The sequence below is a fragment of the Poromitra crassiceps genome (genome assembly GCF_964638095.1).
Source record: "Poromitra crassiceps genome assembly, chromosome: 10".
In the NCBI taxonomy this organism is placed as follows: domain Eukaryota; kingdom Metazoa; phylum Chordata; class Actinopteri; order Beryciformes; family Melamphaidae; genus Poromitra; species Poromitra crassiceps.
In genome coordinates this window covers 32,145,997-32,169,858 of record NC_139631.1, presented here as the reverse complement: position 1 = coordinate 32,169,858, position 23,862 = coordinate 32,145,997, and the positions used below count along the sequence as shown (strand labels likewise).

General features: G+C 47.0%; 1 protein-coding gene across 1 annotated transcript in view; it reads right to left on the bottom strand.

Moving 5' to 3' along the window:
- Positions 1–2,715: 2,715 nt before the first annotated feature.
- Positions 2,716–23,862, bottom strand: part of camsap1b (calmodulin regulated spectrin-associated protein 1b) — a 35,586-nt gene continuing 14,439 nt past the window's right edge. Inside the window, exons 4-18 of the mRNA XM_083645109.1 lie at positions 22,717–22,878; positions 21,557–21,637; positions 15,132–15,273; positions 14,226–14,365; positions 13,431–13,527; positions 12,249–12,405; positions 11,472–11,557; positions 11,043–11,124; positions 8,362–10,696; positions 8,020–8,156; positions 7,702–7,928; positions 6,542–6,644; positions 5,963–6,075; positions 5,378–5,496; positions 2,716–4,957 (exon numbers count right to left, since the gene is read on the bottom strand). Coding sequence (XP_083501235.1) covers positions 4,658–4,957; positions 5,378–5,496; positions 5,963–6,075; positions 6,542–6,644; positions 7,702–7,928; positions 8,020–8,156; positions 8,362–10,696; positions 11,043–11,124; positions 11,472–11,557; positions 12,249–12,405; positions 13,431–13,527; positions 14,226–14,365; positions 15,132–15,273; positions 21,557–21,637; positions 22,717–22,878 — 4,281 coding nt within the window. The 3' untranslated portion in view covers positions 2,716–4,657. The remainder of the gene's footprint in view (positions 4,958–5,377; positions 5,497–5,962; positions 6,076–6,541; positions 6,645–7,701; positions 7,929–8,019; positions 8,157–8,361; positions 10,697–11,042; positions 11,125–11,471; positions 11,558–12,248; positions 12,406–13,430; positions 13,528–14,225; positions 14,366–15,131; positions 15,274–21,556; positions 21,638–22,716; positions 22,879–23,862) is intronic.

Genomic DNA, 23,862 nt, shown 5'->3' with positions numbered 1-23,862 from the left:
GGTCGTGAGGGAGGGGTGGTCTCTGGTGATGGTGGTGACGGAGGTGTGGTCACACAAACCGACACATTCCACACAGGTTCACCGCTCAGGGACACGGGCGTCTCGCAGGTCACATCCATGTCCCTCTCCAACAGGGATCTGTTCTGAAGATCTGAGGACATAAGAGACATAAGGTTCAAACACCCGACTTGCTTTCTTCTGTAAATAACTATTCATTCGCTCCCCTGCCATCGCACATCACCCTTCTCCAGCACACAGACCTTTGAGGAAGTCAACAAAGTCCTCCACCCCGCATGAGCAGTCCCACGGGTTCCCATCTAGTCTTATCCTGGTAGAGCTGAGAGACCTGAAGACCTGAGGCACAACCCGAGTCATCCTGTTCCCAGACAAGTCCAACTCCACCAGGCCGGTCTGGAACTGGAAACTACCTGGATCAATGGCTCTGATCCGGTTCTTAGCCAGGTTCAGCCTAGCGAGGCCAGTGAGCCCACGAAGCATGGACTCCTCCAGGACTTCGATGTGGTTTTCCGTGAGGCTGAGGTCTCTGAGGACGGCTGGCTGGCCAAACCAGTTGGGGTCCATCTGGGTCAGGGCGTTCTGGTTTAAGCTGAGGTTCTGGAGCTTCCGGAGGGAGGCGAAGGCACCCGGGGCGATGCCTGTGACATTGGCGCCGTTGATGGTGAGTCTGGCGATGGAGACGAGGCTGTCGCTGTGCAACACAGAGGAGTTGATCTCTCCAACATCCTTCAGCAACATCACCAGGGACAAATAACCAGGGCTGAAAGCTAAGAGCACAGAGATACACTATCATGTTATTGCATAGAGACAAGCTGAGATCACAGAAGCTACCGACAAACATTTAGATTTGTTACGAGAAAGTGAACAGATGATGTAGAATTCACACTTTGTAGTGCTACTGCTGCATGTTGGCTCCATTCCCAGAAATGGTTTCAAAACAAGTTTTACTGCCCCCCCCCCACTTGAAAAGTAGGAATGGTCTGGTAACTACTGTAGATGAGGCACTCAAATTTAGTTTTAAAATAGACGAACTTGGTTCTACTTTATAACTTTCAAGTAGTACCGTGATTGTCTGCAGTATATAATAGTAACGGGTATGGGATAAATACCTGAAAGGGGACTTCTACAATGGCCACTTCTGTATTTTCAATTACCTATATTAGGATTTGACCGATATAGCTTTTGAAAGCAGATATTCTTATTGGAGCTGCCAATAGCCAATATTAGTTTAGGTGGGTTGAGGCAGGGTGACTCACGACACCTTCTCAATGGTAGTGAAACTCTGGGATACATTACTGCAGTGGTTCCCAACCTTAGGGTCGCGACCCTAAGTGGGGTCGCCTGGAATTCAAATAGGGTCGCCTGAAATGTCTATAAAAATATATATATTTCAGCTTTGTTCTCTTGGGTGACACCTATGGTGTTGAGTGGTAATTGCAGGTGACATCCAAACAATGTTGCATTTGTGACATTACTAATGTCACATCATTTGAATGTCGCGGGTCCCTAGATTTTTGCGACGTCAAAAAAGGTCACGAGCCAAAAAAGCTTGGGAAACCCTGCACTACTGCATTTAAATGAAGAATTCATTAAATAATAATAATAATAATAATAATAGTTGTCATCTTGAACAATGAAAGGAATAAAAACATTTTCATTGCAGGTTTTACAAACAGTTCATATTTAGGTGTGGTCATGGAGGAACCTCCATCATATGAGAGTCTGGTATTTAATAAAATGCCAATATATGTATACCCTGACCTACATTAATATATTTTAAAGTCTACAATATAACCTCATATTAATATACATCAAATATATTAACCAAAGCACACACTCACTCGATGGGATCTCCAGGCAGATCAAAGTTTGTCCATCTGCTGTGCAGGCATGGCCTAGGCCCGGAGATACACACACCAGCAACACAAGACCGGGAACAAGAGCTGTAAGAGATACTTTAGAATCAGATGTGCTTTGATCTCATCAACTCATACAAATATGACCATGGCATGGGATCACTAAAACATGCACTTACCTTTCATGGCGAACAATCCCAGATGTGGCTCAAAATACACACAGATCTATAATCAAATATCAAGTAACCTACTTATGGTCTTGTGATCACCTGAACCACCAGCTGTGGGGGGAAAAAAACACTGTTGCCATGGCAGGTGCAAGTTTCTGTCTGCAGCAGTTTGCCATGGTTATGAGCATGAGTTATGACCGTAGCATTAAGGCGTTAAACCCTGCTGTTCCAGTTGGTTGGTAGAGCAGGAGGCAGTTAGCATCGAGGGAGGCCTGAAAATGTCCTGTCTGTAAACTCAGGTTACATAAAGATGATGATTTTGCAGTGATACATGTGTGCATCATGTCAAATTAAAATGTATAAGCTCTCGTTTCAGAAGAGATGCATGCAACCCTGACATGAGTTTTAACCAATAAATAATAAATAAATACATTTTAATAAATAAATAAGTGAAGGGATGGAGCAGTAGTTCCTGTGAAAACATGCTATTTTGGTGAGCTGCTGTGCAAAGATTAAAACCAGTGTGGTGGCAAAGCAGCGACAGAAACAAACAAAACAAAAAACAGTGACAGACTCCCACAAAACAGACAAATGAAGCCATGAGAAAAGAATAAACGTGAAAATGTGTTTTTATTTACTTGGAAAATTTATTATGTTTCAGTGCTTCCGCTTTCAAATAAATAGATGGTATGGGATCAACAAAGATGAAAAGTACAACTTAGTGTAAGAAAATGGTGACCAATGCCAATACAATCTTTTAGTAAACATAAAACACGCTCACATACAATAAAATATCTATCCCCTGCCCCCCAAAAAATGTTTAATGCAGCAAATCATAAAATAAAGTATTCTATGTTGTGTTTGGAGACAGCAGTAGTATCAATGGAGGCCTTTTAGTTTGACTGGTCAGTATTAAATCCTAGTGTTTGCTTTACTTCCGCACAGGTGGCTTTTTAGGAGTGCACAGCACAACAGCAGTTTTCAAAACAATAGCATGTTCATTCGTTCACACCTAGCTTAGTCTACCCAATCAAAAAGGTGAATTCCACTTTCCCCCCTCCCTCCCAAACAGCAAGTAAAGTGCACGTGCAACACTTCTGGTTGTTCTTGAGGCCAACACATGGTTTCTAAAAAGCACTTGGATTTTGAACAAACAGAAAGAAAGAGAGAGGGAGAGAGACAATGTGGCAGTGTTTGTTGTAACACCGTGGAGGAATGTTATTTAATGTCGTCGGTACATAACTGACCCCCTGACACACAGTAACCCAGCGTGAATATATCAAATACCGTCATTCAAACTGGTTACAGCGCAGCGGCGCACGCACACACACACACACACACACACACACACACACACTCTTCACAACAAGAGTCATGTGTGGCTTGGAGGAGGGGCGTAAAGATGGCAGGGAGAGAGACGGGGGGGGATTTGGGAGTACATTGCATGATGAGTGCACCTTTGTACAGGGCAATTCAAGAGTGCCTAGTGGAGAGAGAGAAAACACAACTAAGCTCTAAACATCAGAGAATTGCTGTTATGATGAAAACACATAACGTCAGCTCAAACTCTTTACCACGTTGCTTTAATAACAATTAAAAAAAGACGAGGGAGGAAAAAGCATCATTTCTGTACCAAAGCCCATCATTCCCATTTTCCCCCACACCCTCGCTAAAAGGATGTTTACAACAGAAAAAAGCTGGAAAAAAAAAATGAACCATCATTAGTTTTTTTTATGTATTTTTTTGCTATACACATATCCAGTGCTACACGATCAGCGTAAAAAGCAGTTGAATAAATAGACGATAGTACCACGATGCGTGAAAAGGCCAACCAACGGATGCCGGAGGGAGAGGGGAGGAGCTCCCAGGGACAAAAGAAGACAGTTCAGAGCAGCAGATTTGGAAAATCCCTGGTGAGGCAAAATTGGCAATGCCAGCCTGATTGAACAAGATGAGACAGTCCACACTGGAGAGATTGTTGTTTGGGACAGCAGAACAGTCCAATAGTCCTAAAGGGTTGTACACAGCAGGTCCGTCGCTTCGGATTTCTGAAAGGGACAATTTCCCCTCCTTTTGTAGTGGAATGGACCCACCCCCTTTTGTCCAAAAGAGAGGCATTCAAGGACCTTCATTCAAGGAGGGGAAGCATTTTAGTGCTGCAGCTGAGCTGTCGAACCATGACGGTGCCAACACAATAAATACTTCACGTAAAAATGGAGGAAGAAAAAAAAACACCACATATGAGAGAAATGGAGAAAAATGCCACATGCTTTGAGTCGTGGTCGTCGTAGAAAAATCAGAGCCGGACTGACAGACCCTGAACAGATCACACTGAGATCACAGGGAGAGGATATTGTAGTAAATTCAGCTGGCATTCCCTTTTGCAAGCACCAGTCCCCTAAGACCAGCGGTAACACGCGCATACCGTTGCTCTTACCCCAGCCTTGGTTCCACCTACAGGCGGCGACCACATGTCCGTTAGGCACGGCCTCTCCTCCTGAGTAGGTTTCTAGCTTGGCTGTGGGCATGAATGCAGTCTATCCGGGAAACGAGCAAGATGGGGGTAAGATGATTTGGGTGACGAAGCATAAAAAAAGAAAAAAAACAATCCTGCTAATTTTTTGCGCTCTTCTTTGGCACAGTACTTCTCTTGACCTGCCACAGGTAGTTGTGGATGGTTATGGCATCCACGCTGACCGACACCGTCTTGGCGGGGATGACGGTGAACTGCTTGCGGTCCGAGCTGTACTTGTACAGCTTGTCGATCATCTTCTTGCTGATGCTCTTGGGCCCGGTGCCCGTCAGCTTCTGGATCTCCTCTGTGTCGGGGAAGTAGGAGTAGAGCGCTCGGAACTGGCAGCCGCCGTCACGAAACAGGATCATCAGGTGGTTGGATTCACACTTCTCCAACTCCTAATGGGGGGGGAACAGAGATATGAGGAAGATTGACGTTAATATAGCATCCAGGTCATATTTTGGTCAGAGTGGCCTAGAGTTTAGAGAAGCAGGTTTGTGACTGAAAGGCTGACGGCAAAGTGAATAAGAAATACTCCCTTCTGTCAACAAATACTATGAAGATTAAAAAAAGACCCTTGATTAAAATAGTTTTCTGTGTGTGTGTGTGTGTGTGTGTGTGTGTGTGTGTGTGTGTGTGTGTGTGTGTGTGTGTGTGTGTGTGTGTGTGCATGCGCGCGTGCGTGTGTGTAGCAAGGATGCTGAAAAAAGTGCGCACGGTCAGTTAACCTCATTCAGTTAAGAGATTAACAAGACGACAAGAACAAGAACAAGAAGTTTTAAGAATTTGCAAAGGACCATCTAAGGCAGAGGACTGACCTCTAGGATCTGGTTCTTCTGAGGCTCGTTGACCTTGCCAGCCAGGCAGCAGTGGGCGATGGCATTGTGGATGATTGGCTTGTTGGACTTGGCGCTGGGTTCCTTGAACAGCTTAGGACCTAAAGGAGAAAAGCCAATTCAGCCATACTAATGAAGTATTATGTAACATACAATCAGGGAGTGAAATTCACACCGGCCAACAGCTAAACGCTGGTAAGTTTGGCTACAGCTCATAAGTTTTTCTACTTTAACAGCCCCGCAAAAAAAACTAGCCATTGTTTGAAAGTTATTTTGGGTTCTGAAGATTATATTTGACTGGCAAACAGTGAAACAGTGAAAGTAACTGTTTGTAACTGGCTATGTTATTTGGCCTGCATGCAATGCAATCTAGGGCAATGATGAAAACAGGCTTAATAAGGTCTGCATCTTGCTGTGTTTTTGTCACTAAGGAAAAACACAACCACAGGTCCCAGTTACCATGGTTACATATTCTAGTGTAGCTGAAAAAATAATATAACATTTGTTACCATGGTTACATATTGTCGTGTAGCTGAAAATAAGGTATAATAACATCTGTGCACTGACCAGTGTATTCAGCCATGGAAGCGATGGAAGAGGCGGTGGAGCCGTTGTCCCAGTCTCTCTCTGCGGTTCGACTGTTGTTACGACTTCCTGGAAACGACTCCACAGAGTCACAGCTGGAAAACAGGACACAAGGTCTTGGCTCAGCAAATAGAGACACACAAAGGACAATAGAAATACTGACAAAACAAGAGTGGGCACCTTTTTCCCTCCAGAGGGCCATATGACTTAGATCAAGTAAGAGAAGGGCCACACGTTGGACAATTGAATTGAAACATGATTCGATGGAAAAATATGTTGACTTGAGTCAGCTGCCCTTTTTGACAATTCAGCAAGACATTTCTTCATGAATTCCGAGTGACTGACGACACACGGACTTGTCAAGGCAGAGTATGCTAGCCGGCTCGATCATACAGACTTGCAGAAATTCACTATCCGGGGATCGAACCACCGACCTTTTTTATCCAAAGCGATTAGTGGACGACCCGCCCTACCTCCACAGCCGTATTTTGCCCATGTGTGCTCTAAAACATAATCAAATGCACGCCCACAATCTTGAAAGACACACACAGAGTGACTTACCGTTGGGAGCCAGCTCCTCCAGAGTTGACGCTGTCAGCCTCGTTGGTGGCAGCGGAGGCCAGGGACAGACTGGAGCCTGACTGGGCAGTGCTCAGGTTGTCAGCTATGTGAAGCAGAGAAGATCAATGAATATCTTTTATAAAACTGTAATGATCCTCCTCACTTCAGATTGGCTCCAGGGTTTTCCCTGCAGAGAGAATTTCAGGACAGCCACCCGGACCCAGGTACATTTTCTGTGCTGCACTGATAAAAAAAAATAGGCCCACTGTTGGCAAAAAATGTGTAAATATCTAAACATCTAAAAACAGCTCGCACACTGCAAGGGCTCCGTTTTCAGTGATTTATTTCTACCACCAACAGAATGACATTTCGAGCGTCAAGCTCTTCATCAGACTGGAGTTAGACTGCAAGACGCCATCTTAAATGCACACATGAAAGTCACATGATACAATCACATGCTGCAATCATGTGGGACTAGGGCTGTCACTTTTCATTCGAAATTAACTTCGAATGTGGGGGAGGAGGGCATGTTCGAATGTATAATTGACCGGTTCGATTTTTTTTTTTATCATCATTTAAAAAATTTTTTTTTTTTTTTTTAATTAACCAAAATTAACCAACTGCTGCTTGCTGGTAATGTTAATCCCATGTCAGAAAAAGTCTCCAGATTTGTCGCGTTAGTCTCTTCTGAGAAAGATTGTCTCCATGGGTCTGAAAAGTTGTCTCGAGTTGGATGCAGCCAAGTTTGTGAGGCAGTGTTGTGACTGTGAGCGCCCAAGCTAACGCGTCGGGCCGATGCCCGGTGGCCTGGCCTGCAAATTTTTTTTTTTTTTTTTTTAATTAACCCAAAAAATTTTGCGGGCAATTAAAGTTCGTTCAAACTTTATTTTGGGAAAAAGTGACAGCCCTATGTGGGACAAGTGTAAAGTCACATGATTCAATCACATGATGCAACAAAAGGGCCATCTTTTAAATTAATTACAATCTAAATGAAATAAAAAAGTAAATTCCCATGATTGGTATTCATTATGCCCCCCAGTGAAACGACAGTCAACAGCAACTCAATGGAGTACACCGTGTTCAGGCAGGTCAAGAAGAATGGAGCTTCAGCTCACTGTCAAACAGATGATTAACTGAATGACTCTGATGCCTAATCTTACGTGTGGAGGAAGAGCACTTGGAGAAATTGTCACTGGAGGACTCCTCTCTGAAGACAGTCTTGGGTCTCTGTTTCTGCTTGGGCTTGGGGGGCTTGGGGACCTTGGGCTTCACCTGGCCCTGCTCCTCCATCATCTCCTGCTGCTTCCTCCGCAGGTACTCCTGCTTGATCAACTCCCGCCGTGTCTTCTCCTCCTCTTTGCGCATGCGGTCTTCCTCGGCTTTACGTCTGCCAACGAAAAACAAACAAACAGTTTGCTGTCAACAGCTGTGGTGTCGTCAGGTGTAGAACTGTGTGAAGCGTGGAGGAAATGAGTGACCTGGCTTCATCTCGTTTCAGCTCTGAATCTGCTTCTAGCTGCTGCTTGCGGAGTCGAGCCTCCTCAGCTTTCTTCTGTTGCTTCAGCAGGAATGCCGCTCTCTTCTTAGCCAGCTCATCCTCTGCCTTCTCTTCATCCTAGAACATGAGAAAAACACAGGTACACAATTATTATTTTCAATATTTTACTACTATTATAGTATAAGAGAATTACTCAACGCGGGACCGCTGCAGATTATAAAATCATGTATTTCAAACTACCAATCACATTCCACACGACACAACCTACCAAAACTGATCAATACTAAAGTAATTCAATCTTCATTTTCATCCGAGGCGTTACCTTGAAGAAGAAGCCCAGGACAGACTTCTGCTCTCCATCGCCCCCTTCTGTGATGCTGTCCTCAACACTCTCCTCTCTCTTCGGGTCTGACAGATCCACCTCGATCAGCTGGGATTTGTTCCGCTGCACCTCATCCGATGGCACATTCTCTTTCCCTGAACCGTCGGAGGAATTGAGCTCAGACTCCCTCGTGGTACTGGACAGGCACTCATCAAAGGACACTTCTGGGACAGCCACGGCCGCCGGGTCCACTCGGGTCGGTAGGCGCAGGTTAGCCTCGTCGTGAAGCCGGAACGTTGCGCTCCGAATGTGGCCGGAGCCTGGCTTGTCGATTGTCTCTCCTGCTATGGGGTTTCTGGGGGTGTCGGGCCGCTCGGCCCTGGGGGACCTGCCCCCAGCTAACTGCCTCGGGTGGGGTAGCGTCTCCGTCCCGCTCTGGGTGGGGGTGAGGGTCCTGGGGCCCTGCCGACTCTGCTCCTTGGCTATCTTTAGCTCTGAAGGTTTGGATCTGGAGCCTCGGGCTGAGGTCAGCTTGGGGGGTTTCCTGGTTGGGGCAGTGGCTGTGGTGGAAAGGGGCTCCACAAACTGAACGGCTGCACGAACCTTAGAGTCATTGGTCTTGTCGCTGGTGGGGGGAGGAGGTGGGGTTGCAGCAGGGGGTGGCTGTACATTCTGTTTCATTAACATTTCCTGCTGGAGCGACAACTGCATCATCTGTTCCTGGATGCTGCCGATGGCATCGGTCAACAGCTCGATGGAGCGGTTGCACTCGTTGAGGTCCACCTCTTCATCTAGATAGAAGCTTCCACTGCTGCCCTTCTTGTCCATCTCTAAGGCACCTGGCGGGGCGGCCGCCTCCACCTCTTTGTCCCCTCTCAGGGCGTCAACACACAAGTCATCTTTAGATGCTGTTCCTTTCTCACCGTTGACCTTGTCTTTGGAGTAGTCGGCCTTCAGCGGGTTGGGCAGTGTGTCACTCTTGCCGCCACCCTTCTTGACAATGTTCAGGAAGGCAGCCTTGCCCAGCTTCTGTCTCTGACGGGCCGACAGCACTTCTATCTTCTTCCTCTGGTGCTCGATGGCCCGTCGCTTCTCCTCCAGCTGCATGTGGAGCTGGACAAGCTCTGAAGCTAGCACAGTAGCACCACCACTACCGTCGCCTGTACGACTGCCCCCTCCCAAGGGTGAGGAGGGGCTCTGGTCCCGCTTGAGCCTCCAGGAAGAGGCTAGGGGCGCGCTGCACTCCGAGCCGTCCGGGGTGGTCCTCTGGGAGCTGGAGGCACTGGAGCGGAGGTCATGGTTGCTGCCAAAGCGCTGCTGGTGAGCTTTGCGCTCGGCGAAGGAGGTCATGCGTATGCTGCCGCTGGCCATGCTGCTGGCCTGCGAGTGGGGGCTGAGGCAGGGGCTGGAGTGCCCACTGCCACCATTCATGTCTTTGTCTTTGTCCTCGTGCTCTTTCACATTCATGTCCTCTTGGAGTTTGGCCGATTCTTCTTCCTCATCGTCCTCCTCGTCAAAGGTTTTCCTGGGGGAGTAGTCCTTAGTGGTGGTGAGGGCTTCATCCAAATCCTCTTCCTCCTCATCCACCTCCTCCAGCTCAGGCTCCAGGCCCTGGCCAGGCTTTGGTTCCTCAGAGTCTGAGTGCAGGTAGAAACCTGTGGACGAGGGGTCCACACTGCTGGCGACGACGGGCCTGGATGTCTCCTGGCCCTGGGAAGACTCAGTCAACAAGTCCAAATCCCCGCAGATTGGAGAGCTAAAAGGAGAGGTATCGCTGCCGCTGGATGAAGGGAAGGTCCGGTACAGGCTGGGGGGGGCTTTCCTACGAACAGCTGCCACAGGAGCATCTCCTCGGCGTAGAGAGCCCCTCCCTGAGGACCGGGCCACCTCTCCACATTCTTCCTCCTTATTTAGACATACAGACTTCTCTTTGGCCGGTTTGAGCATGGCAGGCATCAGTGGTTCTAGGTAAAAGGTATCCAGGGCAGGTTGGGACTCAGTGGAAGGTTTGGGTCCGACCTCTGCAGCTGTCTGCGTCCCGTCAACCGGTTTGGGGATGGCAGAAGCATCAGTCCTGGTGACTGGTGCCACTAGAGCTTCTTCCTCATCCTCCATGTTGACGTTGCTCAGAAGACTGTGGCCGTTGACTCTGCGTGCGGCGGCCTGTGGAGGTTGGAGGCCGGGGATCTGGTGCTTGGGTGTGACATGAACCACGTTGGAGGCCAGGCTGTCCTTGCTTATGGAACGGGCCAAACTCACACTGTCACCAGAAGCTATGTCGGCGTCGCTGTCTGCGGCTGTGTGGGACATGTAGGGGTTCAGTGTAGACATGGGTCTGCAGAGAGAGAGAGCATGGAGGAATCCTCATTAGTTATGACAATGTCAGAACAATATAGACGAGAGTTCCAACACATTTTCCATTTCAAAAGTTCAGTTCTTCACTCCTTCATTTCCAGAATGGATGTTTGCTGAGAGTGGCAGGTCAACATTAGTTTGTCCATTCCCATAAACAGATATTTTTTAAAGCTTATTTTTTATTACTTAAAGCAAAGCCCGCTGTTCTTCTCAACTTCACAGAACTATGGATGGACTGCTACTAGAAAGAGTCCTACGACAGGTTAGCAGTAGCACACACATTTCTTTTTGAAAAAGTACTTAGTTAATGTATAATATCTAGGTACCTCTGCCTCTTGTCGGGCCAAGCGACAACAGAGCCTCGGGGTTGTCCCTCCTGAGTCAGGGAGTTGGAACGATTTCGTAGACCTAACCAGAAACACAATCAATCAATAAGGAAACATAAATAAATAAAAATAAACAAGTACATCAATAAGCAAGTAAATAAAAACAGCGTATTATTATTAAACAGCTGGCCACGACTACACTAACAAATGAACGTGAACCAACACAGTCTGCTGTTGCCAGGCAGCTGCTTGTGTGCGTGCGAGTATGGTGCTCGTTCACACACTGTCTGCAGTTACTCTAACGGCCACCGGTGTCAGTAATAGTTAGCACTTACGGATAGGACCTTTAACTCTTCACTTCATGCAACATGCATGTAGATGCACTGTGTGAAGCTTGTTTTAGAAAGTAGCTGAACTGTTTGTGCTTACCTGCAGCTTCCTCTCCTTGCTGCTTTTGTTGCCTCTGTCTCAGGGGCAGGAGGGGGTGGGAAGGGCTGAATGCTGGACCCCCTTTACTGTAAACCACAAAGAAGTGAAATCAGTTGGTGTTTATAGTTTATTGTGATAAGACACTACATTGTGTGCTGTCCTAACAAGATTTCCCAATTAGTCTTCTAGCAGGTGCAATTAGGATTGCCATCCACACGACACTACAAGGACAATACATTGCCCGACATTTGTGACTGGAACTGTTGAATTCACGGATTAATTAATACCAATAGACAGCCAGTTTTTAAAATAGTTTTTGCTCCACACACCAGCTCAAGTTGTAACATTATCTTTCAACACAGACACAGTAAAAGCTACAGTACATAATTCAACAGACAGGCAAGCAACATTATAGATGGTTTCAACTTGACAACAAACATTCTGAATTGCCCCTAGCTAACTTCCTTTTGCAGCATATACAGTCTATGATGCCAATACAATAGCTGACAGGAAATGAGATTCATAGCAACACAATTCCATGAAAACCGTCTAGAATATCAAACAGACTCTCGCCTACCAGCAGACTACTTCTCACAGCAAGAGGTCTCATGTAATCTCTTCAGCTAGCTAGCCTGATTTTTCAACAATTCAATGCAAATTCAGAGCACATTTGTGAAGGCAAACACTGCAGCACCCATCCTGAGAAGATGGCTAAGTGGTAGAGAAAGAGAAGCATGGTGTGTGATGGAATGAGAAGGCGCGTGAGAGGAGACTTACAGGGGGTCAGAGTCTTCAGGATGCAGGAAGTACCTGTTACAGACTTCAGGGCTGCTCTGGCTCTCAGCAGCACCAGGGCTGAGCAGGAAGCTACGCTTGGTGGCGTTGGAGATGGGCACTGATGGCCGGGCGCTCTTGGGCTGAGCCATGACTCGAGCTGGGAGCAGGAAGAGGAACAGGTGTGGGTGTGGATCAATTATACATTACATTACGTCATTTGGCAGACGCTTTTATCCAAAGCGACTTACAATAACACATTTGTCAGCAATAGAGCAATCAACTATGCAGCACAGTCTATGACTACTACAACTTCTCAAGGAACAGTGGTACAAGTTTAGTTTATTTATTTTTTTAGAAAGAGAGAGAAAGAAGTTAGATCAAGAAGGGCCCAGATGGAGCCTGAAAAGGTGTGTCTTTAGTCTTTTCCGAAAGATCGGCAGTGATTCAGCCGTCCTGACCGAAGGTGGAAGCTCGTTCCACCATTGAGGTGCCAGGGACGAAAAGAGTCGAGATCGGGATGAGCAACTTTTGAGCCCCCTTAGCGAAGGAGGGGCGAGGCGTCCTGCACTGGTGGAAGAGCGAAGGGAGCGCTGAGAGGTTTGGAACCTGACCATAGATTGCAGGTACAGGGGAGCTGACTGGTGTACTGCCCTGTAGGCCAGTACCAGTGTCTTGAATTTGATGCGTGCTGAGATGGGAAGCCAGTGGAGGTCCTAGAAGAGGGGAGTGACATGAGAGAATTTGGGTTGGTTGAATACCAGACGGGCTGCAGCGTTCTGAATGAGCTGAAGCGGTCAGATGTCGGTGGCAGGTAGGCCGGCCAGGAGCACGTTGCAGTAGTCCAGGCGAGAGATGATAAGTGACTGGACCAGGAGTTGAGTCGCTTCTCTTGTGAGAAAGGGACGGATTTTGGGGATGTTGTAGAGGGAGAACCTACAGGAGCGTGCTGTCGCAGCTATGTTGGCTGAGCAAGACAGCTGGTTGTCAAGGATCACCCCAAGGTTCTTAGCTGTTTACAATTCAAATTTGGGGATTTTTCATGTTTTGCTGGAATTTAAATTTCATGAACGTAAAACCAAGGATGCCGTTTCATAATGTATTGCAAAACAAAATGCTTCGACATCAATGGTTTAGCAGTGTGAGACAGTATGAAGTGCGTAACATTCACTCAGTGATGCCTACCATCTTTAAACTCTTGGAGATCTCTGGGCTGGACAAACTCTGGCTTGACCGTCTCAAACCACCAGAAGAGCTCAGCGATGAACACCATCACATTGTGCTGCAAAGGGAACAAACAAGCAAACATGTCGCAAAAACACTTCAGTTTCTTGATCATCACAAAAAGAAAATGCCACCAAAGATGACCATTCTCTGTTGAACTGTGCCGTAATACGAGGAATTAACTCCAACCAAATGTAAGTCCAACTCAAAAAATCGGTTTAGCAGATAAAATAGTGAATATTTAGCAAACACGGTTTCTTGAGGATGAAAAAGTTGGCTTCTTGCACTATGTGTGTGGTGGCCTGCAGAAACCCTTCACATGTTGCTGCTGCACATTGTTGGTAATGAGCCAAAGAGGGTTGAAAATGAGTTTTGCCGCTATTTTGAGATTTTGAGTGATTTGGTTGCCTTCATCTCCATAGTAGTACATCATGGTGAATAATTATTTTCATAAAACAAAAGGGAAAGTATTTATTCTTATGGTTTTGGTGGAATGCCACTGTAGAAAATACGTTGAGGAATGTTTAAAGCCATTTTTCTCACATTTTACTTTTAGACACATAACATTAAAATACTCATAACTTTTGATCTGAGAGAGCTATCTCAGTCATTCAAAAAGTTATATACAGAGGAGTTTCTAATTTATGGAAATGTAAAAAAGAAAAGATAATGTCAAATTCCCACCATGTGAAGGTTTTTTGCAGACCACACATAGGTTATGTTTGCAACTGCTTATCAAAATGGCATCACTTCTACCTTGAGCACAAGTGGCGAGTACAGCATGTCCTCTGTGGTCAGGTAGAAGCTCTTACTCAGATACTCGTTGGCGAACTCTTTGAGCAGCTGGATGTTGTACAGGCTGTCGGCGATGGAGGTCACCTCCTTCAGGCAGATATCTGCTCAGAGAGGCACAGGGAGGGTCAGCTCAGGACACTACTTTATGAGCTGCTGGCTATAAATATCACAGTGGACTGGGACAGCGTCAGCGTCAGCCATGTACAACCGACCAGAATAGCATCGCGCATGGATATCACATTCAACACGTTAGGGGTTGTCTGGGTAGTGTAGAGGTAAAAGCACCCCCCCCATCCCTCCCCCTCCACCGTCCCGAGTTCAATTCCCCGTTAGTGGTACTTCCGGCTTGGTCGGACGTTCCTGCAGGCACAATTGGCCATGTCTGCAGGTGGAGTATGAGTCCTGGTCGCTGCACTAGTGCCTCCTCTGGTCGGCCGGCGTGTCTGTTCGGGGGGGGGGGGGGGGGGTAGGGGGAACTGGGGGAATAGCATGATGCCCCCGCGCGCTACGTCCTGCCGGTGAAACTCCTCGCTGTCAGGTGAAAAGAAGAGGCTGGCGACTGCGCATGTATCGGAGGAAGCATGTGCTAGTCTAGAACTCTCCCCAGATGGGCAGAGGGGGTGGAGCATCACCGGGAGTCGGGGCAGCAGGGGGAGTTGGCCAAGTACAATTGGGGAGAAAACGGGAGGGGAGAAAAGCAGATAAAATTTGGGATTTGATAATTGAACTGATAATATCTGAAATTAAGCCATTTGTGACTGTGTGTGTGTGTGTGTGTGTGTGTGTGTGTGTGTGTGTGTGCGTGCGTGTGTGTGTGTGTGTGTGCGTGCATGTCTGTGTGCGTGTGTATGTGTAAGCACAGCATACCCTCTAGCTTCATGAGGTCTGGGCAGTAGTAGTGGACCACGGTGAGCAGCGCGGCGCCGTCACACACGTCCCTCATCAGGTCCTCCAGCAGCGGGAAGAAGGGCAGTTGCCGGCCTGAGGCGTGCTCCCGGCGATACCGCACCTAACCACCAGGGGGAGAGGGGGAGGCTCTAATGAGCAGATGAGCCACAGCAAAAAGCACCACCACCAAGAGACTATACTACAAGAAGTGTTGCATTAGAAAACAGCCGAGATGCAATGACTGGTATCACACAGATATAGATCTCTTTTGTCCTGAGATTTATGTCTGACCTAGTCACTTATCCATGGATGTTTCCGCTTCTACTCTCCTTATTTACAGTCACAATGAAATGAAAAATGATATAATATTCAATATTTCCTTGTAGTTTTATATCTAAATTCCATTTATTTTCAGGAGAAAATGTGCCTTTTTTGTTTACATTCCCGCTAAATAAAGCAGCCTTTCTCCCCCTAATTGATATCCCATTGGTTTACCCTTTTGAATGATCACTCTGTTCTGTCCCGCTCCAGACAGACAGTATCCTGTTTCAACAGGACAAATATGAAATGAAGGAAGCAAGTTGCTGTCAAAATGCCATTTCACTGTGACTTTAAACCCACGATTCTCTCCAGGAGTTTGAGACAAAACGGTGCCCTATTGAAGTCAGGTAATGCTCCTCTTGAACTGATCAATTTCATGAGATGGTACCGTACCGCTGAACAACAAGGTGGTGTGGCATGACAGTTCAGGAAGAGGAGAACCCTGAAGACCTGGTTAACTGGAGTGGAGATGGAAGTGGGACTATCGGAGCAGTGACATGATGAAGAACACACAATGGACCCGTCAGCCATACTCAGGCCTCAGTGGGAACGCTGTGTCACCACCACCACCGGCCCGTGAACAGCCCAGTCAGACCAGGCAACCAGGACACGCTGACTGGGAGAGACACTGGGGAACCACTGGACCACTTCTGGGAAGCCGGTGTGTGTGTGGTCGGTACAGAAACCCACCGACCCCAGTTAGATTACTGACTGATACATACTCTATACGAGCCCAGTTATATTATTGATTGATACACACTCCATGACCCCAGTTAGATTACTGATTGATACATACTCTACACGGCTGGGCATCATTTCACTGACTCATTTGATCAAATGGATGAATTGACACTGTTACTGTATATAGGCTGTTTGGTGTTCACTCATCTGCCTGCACTGCAGCTAAAAAAGCAGAGCACATACAGGCCAACAATCTGGAGCAACATTTGTGTGAAGTGAACAGGAGGCTGAATTAGGCCCTGCTTAGATAACTGTGTCACTATGTGAAAGCTAACAGGCTTCTGCTATCTGCAAACCTCAACTGCTTCTGCATCACTTTTAGCCAAATAGCTTTTCCCGGGATCACTGCTCACCATGTTAACGGCTAAGCATTTGGACATTTCTGATTTTCGCTCTCTAAACTTATTATCCATGAACCTTTAGCGTGTCTTGTTTTGTTGATGTTAGTTATTGTTTGTTTGTTGGCTTGTTTAGTCTGTTTCCAGGTGTTTTCTTGTATTATGGTCGGATGGATGTTTTTATGAGCGCACTGCAACAACTTCCTAGCAACTGTCTAGTTGATGTGGCGATAAAGTAAAGTAACTGAATAAGTATTATCTGATAAAGTAAAGTAACTGAATACCGTAAATTCCGGACTATAAGCCGCTGCTTTTTTCCCGTTTTTTGGCCTTTTTTGGCCCCTGCGGCTTATATAACGGTGCGGCTTATCTATGGATTTTTTCAGCAAACGGCCACTCGGGAACCTCCAAAATCTATGGATGTTGGTATGAGGCAGAACGAGAGCAAGACAGACATTACGAGAGCGAGACCCTGATTGGATGATGTTGCAAAAAATGTGCCTCGCGACCTGATTGGAGCACTGTGCCACTACGCTCTCTCAGCCACTACGGTAAAACACCCTCCCTCCTCCCTCGCTCCGGGGGGAAAAAGGCAGCGATTGAGCCTGAAAGACAGTCTGAATGAAATTGAATGTAACATTCCCAATTCTATGTATTACATTCTAAAAAAACTAACAGCAACATTTTGGAAGGCTAAGCCACACAACTAGCTCGTTGTAATCTAACATCATGCTTCAAAAGATGGAGAACTGGCTGTGTTACGACGATGGCGGCGAGAAGAAGAAGGAAAGAAGGAAATCGAGCAGCAGCACGTAACCTTGGCATCAGGGTGTTGACACAGAGAGCAGACGGCCGAGGTGCCGTTCAGATCCGACTGAAGGCTCAAGTTTGCCAGTGGATCCTGACAGCGTGGAGGAGTGTCAAAACATCCACGATCACCAACGGGTTCCGAAAGGCTGGACTGCTGCGTGATGAAGAGGAGGACGCCGCCAGCTGAGGGCCTTCAGAGGCTGTTCGATTCCGACAGTGACGAAGAGGAGTTCGTTGGTTTTGAGAGCGACAACGAAGGAGAGAGGAGAGTGGCTGACGAAGCCACCCTGAGCCTGTTCGTTTCCGACACTGAAGATGAGGACTTTGGTGGTTTTAGTACGCAGGAAGAAGACGAAGATGAGGATTAATGACTTGACTTTTCTGGTTACAGCCGTGTACTGCACCTTAGCCTAAAAGATGAAGACGAGGATTAATGACTTTTCTGGTAGGCTGATTACCGTATATTTTAAGCAGCCGTGTTACTGCAACTTTAGGCTTACGCGCTTACTGTCGTGTTACAGGCACTTTATTTTGCACTTTAAAAAAAACACATTTAATTTAGCCATTGATATTGCCTCGTCAAGCGCTGTAAGCTTTGTTTTTTGTTATGGTACTACTGTAGGCTATAATGTAGATCAGTGGTTTTCAACCTTTTTCATGCCAAGGACCCCTAAATTTACACAGCACAGTACATGTTCTGTAGCCTGGGTAAACCCATCCCCCACGTGACCTGCTCTCAGACCTGTTCTCAGTCACTATGTATATAGTATATATATATATATATATATAGTATATATATATATAGTATATATGTATATATGATAGTGACTGGGAACTGAGAGAGCAGGTCACGTGGTGGCTGGGTTTACCTAGGCTACATGTTCTGTAGCTACTATTGCACTAAATGGTAACACTTGAATACGTTATGCAAATATGCAACTTGTTTTGTTGAAATGTTAATAAATGGGAGCTTCCCCAAACAGCCATCTCTTTTCCGACAATCCCCTCTGTGCACGAACCCTTACATATGGTAATTAAACATCAAAACACCCGCGGCTTATAGACCGGTGCGGCTTATATATGTAAAAAACAGTCAACTCTGCAGGTGCGGCTTATACACCGGTGCGCCTTATAGTCCGGAATTCACGGTAAGTATTATCTGATGAAGTAAAGTAACTGAATAAGTATTATCTGATGAAGTAAAGTAACTGAATAAGTATAACCTGTGGCAATAAGAGAGAGAAATTGTCGGAATTAAGTGGACGATTGGGAAATACAAACTGAGTAAGCTTGAACCAATTTGGAGAAAGGTGGAAGAATGAATTGGCGTGTTATGAACCATGTGATCATAAACGTGAGTCATTTGCAAGATCATATGGATCAAAAGACTTGGAATAAAAAAGTAAGGGATTAAGAAAACTTTATTAACAGCCCAATAACCTATTCAAAATAAGGAGATCAAAGCTTGAATTTAAACTTGTTTAGAGTAACGTTACTCAAACGACTGATGAATGATGCCCCTCCTTAGCGCAGCTATCAGCCTAGCTTTAAGCAGGTCTGGTGCAACGGCTGTATGTTAAGACTAAGCATGAGATTGAAATGGCCTACAAACAGCAGCACAACACAGCTACACAGCTAGAAGATAGTGGCCTAAATCACTGAGAAGCATACAGCATGTATTTCAGGCCATTCCACAAAAGTAGTCCAATTCTACAGAGGTAACTCCCAACAGGGGGTTGTACTGTAGGTGACACTAACAGGCAAACTTTAAGCAGCTCTACTGCAAAGCTCTAGTTCTACATAAGGAGCGGAGATCTTCTCTCTATAAAAAGGTGGCTTTGGAGGAGGAGCAGCGTACCGCTTCAGAGAGCTCCTCCGGCTCCAGCATGCAGTGGGCCAGCTCGTGCATGACGTCAGGCTGACAGACACACACACACACAGAGAGCAGATACTGTCAAGAAGAGACGGTGTTGACACAGAGGAGAGTGAGAGAGGAGGAGAGAGAGTGAGAGGAGGAGGGAGAGTGAGAGGAGGAGAGAGAGTGAGAGGAGGAGGGAGAGTGAGAGGAGGAGAGAGAGTGAGAGGAGGAGAGTGAGAGGAGGAGGGAGAGTGAGAGGAGGAGAGAGAGTGAGAGGAGGAGGGAGAGTGAGAGGAGGAGAGAGTGAGAGGAGGAGAGAGAGTGAGAGGAGGAGGAGGAGAGAGAGTGAGAGGAGGAGGGAGAGTGAGAGGAGGAGGCAGAGTGAGAGGAGGGAGAGTGTGAGGAGGAGGGAGAGTGAGAGGAGGAGGGAGAGTGAGAGGAGGAGAGAGAGTGAGAGGAGGAGGGAGAGTGAGAGGAGGCAGAGTGAGAGGAGGAGAGAGTGAGAGGAGGCAGAGTGAGAGGAGGAGGGAGAGAGAGAGAGGAGGAGAGAGAGTGAGAGGAGGAGGGAGAGTGAGAGGAGGAGAGAGAGTGAGAGGAGGAGGGAGAGTGAGAGGAGGAGGCAGAGTGAGAGGAGGGAGAGTGAGAGGAGGAGGGAGAGTGAGAGGAGGGAGAGTGAGAGGAGGAGGGAGAGTGAGAGGAGGAGGGAGAGTGAGAGAGGAGGAGAGAGAGTGAGAGGAGGAGGCAGAGTGAGAGGAGGAGGCAGAGTGAGAGGAGGGAGAGTGAGAGGAGGAGGGAGAGTGAGAGGAGGGAGAGTGAGAGAGAGTGAGAGGAGGAGAGAGTGAGAGGAGAGAGTGAGAGGAGGAGAGAGTGAGAGGAGGAGAGTGAGAGGAGGAGGGAGAGTGAGAGGAGGAGGGAGAGTGAGAGGAGGCAGAGTGAGAGGAGGAGAGAGAGTGAGAGGAGGAGGGAGAGTGAGAGGAGGAGGGAGAGTGAGAGAGGAGGGAGAGTGAGAGGAGGAGGGAGAGTGAGAGAGGAGGAGAGAGAGTGAGAGGAGGAGAGAGTGAGAGGATAGAGTGAGAGGAGGAGAGAGAGTGAGAGGAGGAGGGAGAGTGAGAGGAGGAGGGAGAGTGAGAGGAGGCAGAGTGAGAGGAGGAGAGAGAGTGAGAGGAGGAGGGAGTGAGAGGAGGAGAGAGTGTGAGAGGAGGAGGGAGAGTGAGAGGAGGAGGGAGAGTGAGAGGAGGAGGCAGAGTGAGAGGAGGAGAGAGAGTGAGAGGAGGAGGCAGAGTGAGAGGAGGAGGAGGAGAGAGTGAGAGGTGGAGAGAGAGTGAGAGGAGGAGAGAGATTGAGAGGAGGAGTGTGTGAGAGGAGGAGAGAGAGTGAGAGGAGGAGGCAGAGTGAGAGGAGGAGGCAGAGTGAGAGGAGGAGGCAGAGTGAGAGGAGGAGAGAGAGTGAGAGGAGGAGAGAGAGTGAGAGGAGGAGGCAGAGTGAGAGGAGGGAGAGTGAGAGGAGGAGTGTGAGAGGAGGAGGCAGAGTGAGAGGAGGAGGGAGAGCAGAGGAGGGATGACACAGCAGATCAGTGAGAGACGAGGAGGTGGCCAAGGATGGGATTGCAAAATCAAAACAAGGTGTGGAGTGGAGGAGGCATGGATTTTCTCACATTCTCACTGACAAACAAGGGCCTGGCATTCACACACAGCGACTCCAATCCACATGGCCTACTTGAGCTTGAAATGAGAGAAAACATGGCGTACAAAAAAGGAATATCTTTGACCAAAAATACACAAAAGTCAGAAGACGTTTTTACACCACAGGGTGACATTTTTGCCACAAGAAGAAAAAAAGCTACAGTTAAGCACAGCAAAAGCAAAAGGCAGCTTTGTCCTGCTTGCTGACACAACTGGCTACAAGCAGCAGAGAATGAGCTTGAATGAGCCATGGTGGAGAGTGTGCGCGCACATCGACACACAACTATGCGTGCAAGGGGGGAGAGAACGGGGTACAGGGGGGGACTACCATCCAACTTACAGGGACTAGTTTCCAATACCATTTGGAGGGAGACTATCCAGTTTGCAGGGATAAGAGAGGGGGGAGGGGGGGGGGACAGATAAGGAACAGGAGCATAAAGGTCAATAGGTCAAGAGGTCACAGACAGAGGATAGGGTATGCTTCCGGGTTAGAGAGAAAAAGAGAGCAGGGTCAGAACAACTCCAAAATGCCATGTTGGGGAGAAACATTCCTTCTAAAATGGTCCAGGAAGCTAAGACATGTTGAGCTGCAGGTGGAAAGGTTTGGCCTTGTAGTTTGTTGGAGTGAAGATGCTGTGGGGCCTCCAGTCTTACCTTCTGGTGGCTGGGAGACTCCAGGGGGTGCTGCTTCACTTTGTGCTCCCGTTCTGTCAGCTCCCTCATCTTCATGTTCACCTGCAGAAGAAGTTAGCACATATTCACAGTTCACACTCGGCACTCTTCAACATAAATGGTTCAAGGTAGAGCTGAACAACGAACTATAAAATAAAATAAAATGAATCGTGTACAGTATTGATGAAAACTGTTCATCATGCTCAAACTCAGTAAATGCTCACTGATTTTTCTTTTTATAAAATCACTTTTCTTTAAACAAATTTCGTTCCAAAACAATCATGACAGGAAAAAGATAATTGCAATATTCTGTCAAATAATCGTAATGAGATATTTTGTCAATATCTTTCAGCCCTTGTTCCAGGGTCATTTCCTGTACAAAGTTCAATGTGGAGATTGGAGAAGAAACACCCTGAGGGGAAAGTCAATCATCCAGTCTAGTGTTTTGCTGTCCCTTATGCTCAGCTATAGATGTCAGTCCAGAGGAAGTATGGAGCAATGAGCATCTGTTCAACCAGAGGGGCCCTGGTTCAATCCCCAGTGTGGCCATACCTCTCGCAATGTACCTGCTCCGTGGGCCCCAAAAGACAAATCCCTCCTTGTCAATGAGTACATGAATAAAAGACATAGGAGCAGGACACACTTTGTCCCTCGTCTCAGACAGCGAGGGTGTGGGACATCATAATGATTAAAGGACACACTGCGTCAGGGCTTTCAGCGCCTCAGGCTTGCAGCCCATTGAAAGACAAGCGTAATATGAGGCTGCATGTTACCGACTTGTGTGTGTACGTGTATATGTGTGTGTGTGTGTGTGTACAGTGTGAGTGTGTGTACGTGGATATATGTGTGTGTGTGTGTGTGTGTCAGATGAGCACTCCCTATCTGCTGGCCTGTCTCTGAGCATAGAGGCTGCACTGTAGCCTGCCCTGTTAATTACAGTGCAGCACATGATTGACCTGACATGATGCTGAGTGAGGAGATGAGTAGTGGCAGCCCGTGTACACAGAGGGCCAAATGGCTACAAGCATACTTGATGTGTGAGTGAAACTTTCTTACAGTTTATTCATATTATTTGTATGTGCTGCTGTGTTTCTCCTTGTATCTATGCTGGCTGCACATGTCCAGGTGTGTGTGTTTTAGACCTTGTTGATCCAGAAGACCATGGCGTCCTCCAGGTCAAAGGGCAGCTCCTTGGAGGCACTGAAGGTGGAGAAGCGCTTGACAGAGGCCACCACCTTCTCAATGCTGATCATCTCAACGGTGTAGGCCATCATCAGGGCATCGATCATGGGCATGTGAGCACTCTGGATGGAGGAGAGAGGGGAAACAGAGAGAGAGAGAGGACAGTTCAGTTTTCCAGCTTCCAATCCAATGAAGACAAAAGCTGGAGGCAAGTCAACTCAGATTGCAATCTAATACACAGAGACGACTACAAGATGAATGGTCGAGCAAGGTTAATCTTTCCATTATCCCAGCAAGCAATCCAAATGGTCCCAGCCTATGCCGAGCAAAACAGTCCCAACTTTTTGGGATTTACAATGTATTTTGTGACCGGTGAACAAAGCAGCTAGTTCGCTTCCAACAACTTACACAACAATCCCAGAGGGGTTACTTACAATGGAACAATCCTGAGGGTACAAAACAATTGTGCTTCTTTAAATAACCTCCCATGGCTTTATGTAAAGCTAAACTCCTCATCCAGCACATTGGAGAGTCTGATCTCACGCTAGCTTTAGGCCCACTCTCCACATGCTAATACCATCAAGAGGCGCAGCAGGAGATCCCACAAGTGGCCTCACACCTGATACCTAGCAGGCTAAATATTGCTCCTCGATACCCATGGTGGAAATCAACACCAGCCAAATACTGTATGCTATCTATCCAATCCTTTGGAAGTCCTATTCTATGCAGTTGAATTGATGAGTACACTAGCATGACACTGAACATACACTAAAGCTGCGTTCACACATGGTAAGCGATGTTCTCTTCCCTCACCACGAGGTCGAGCGGAGAAAGGTCAGCGCTAAGTAGGTCAAGGTTGAAACAGTTTGAACTTGGAGCGCACAGTGAAAGTGAAAATATCAATATATATATATGCTCATCTTTAAGATTCGCCTTGTAAATCCACTGTGATGAAGCATGGATAGATGTGCATAGCTTATGTTCATAATTTAAAGGTCATCAAGGGCTCTTTAAGTTAACTGATAAAAAACACATTTGCATTTTAACACGAGAAATGTGGTACTATATATTGAACAACGGGTCTATTTATGAAAAAGAACCAATTG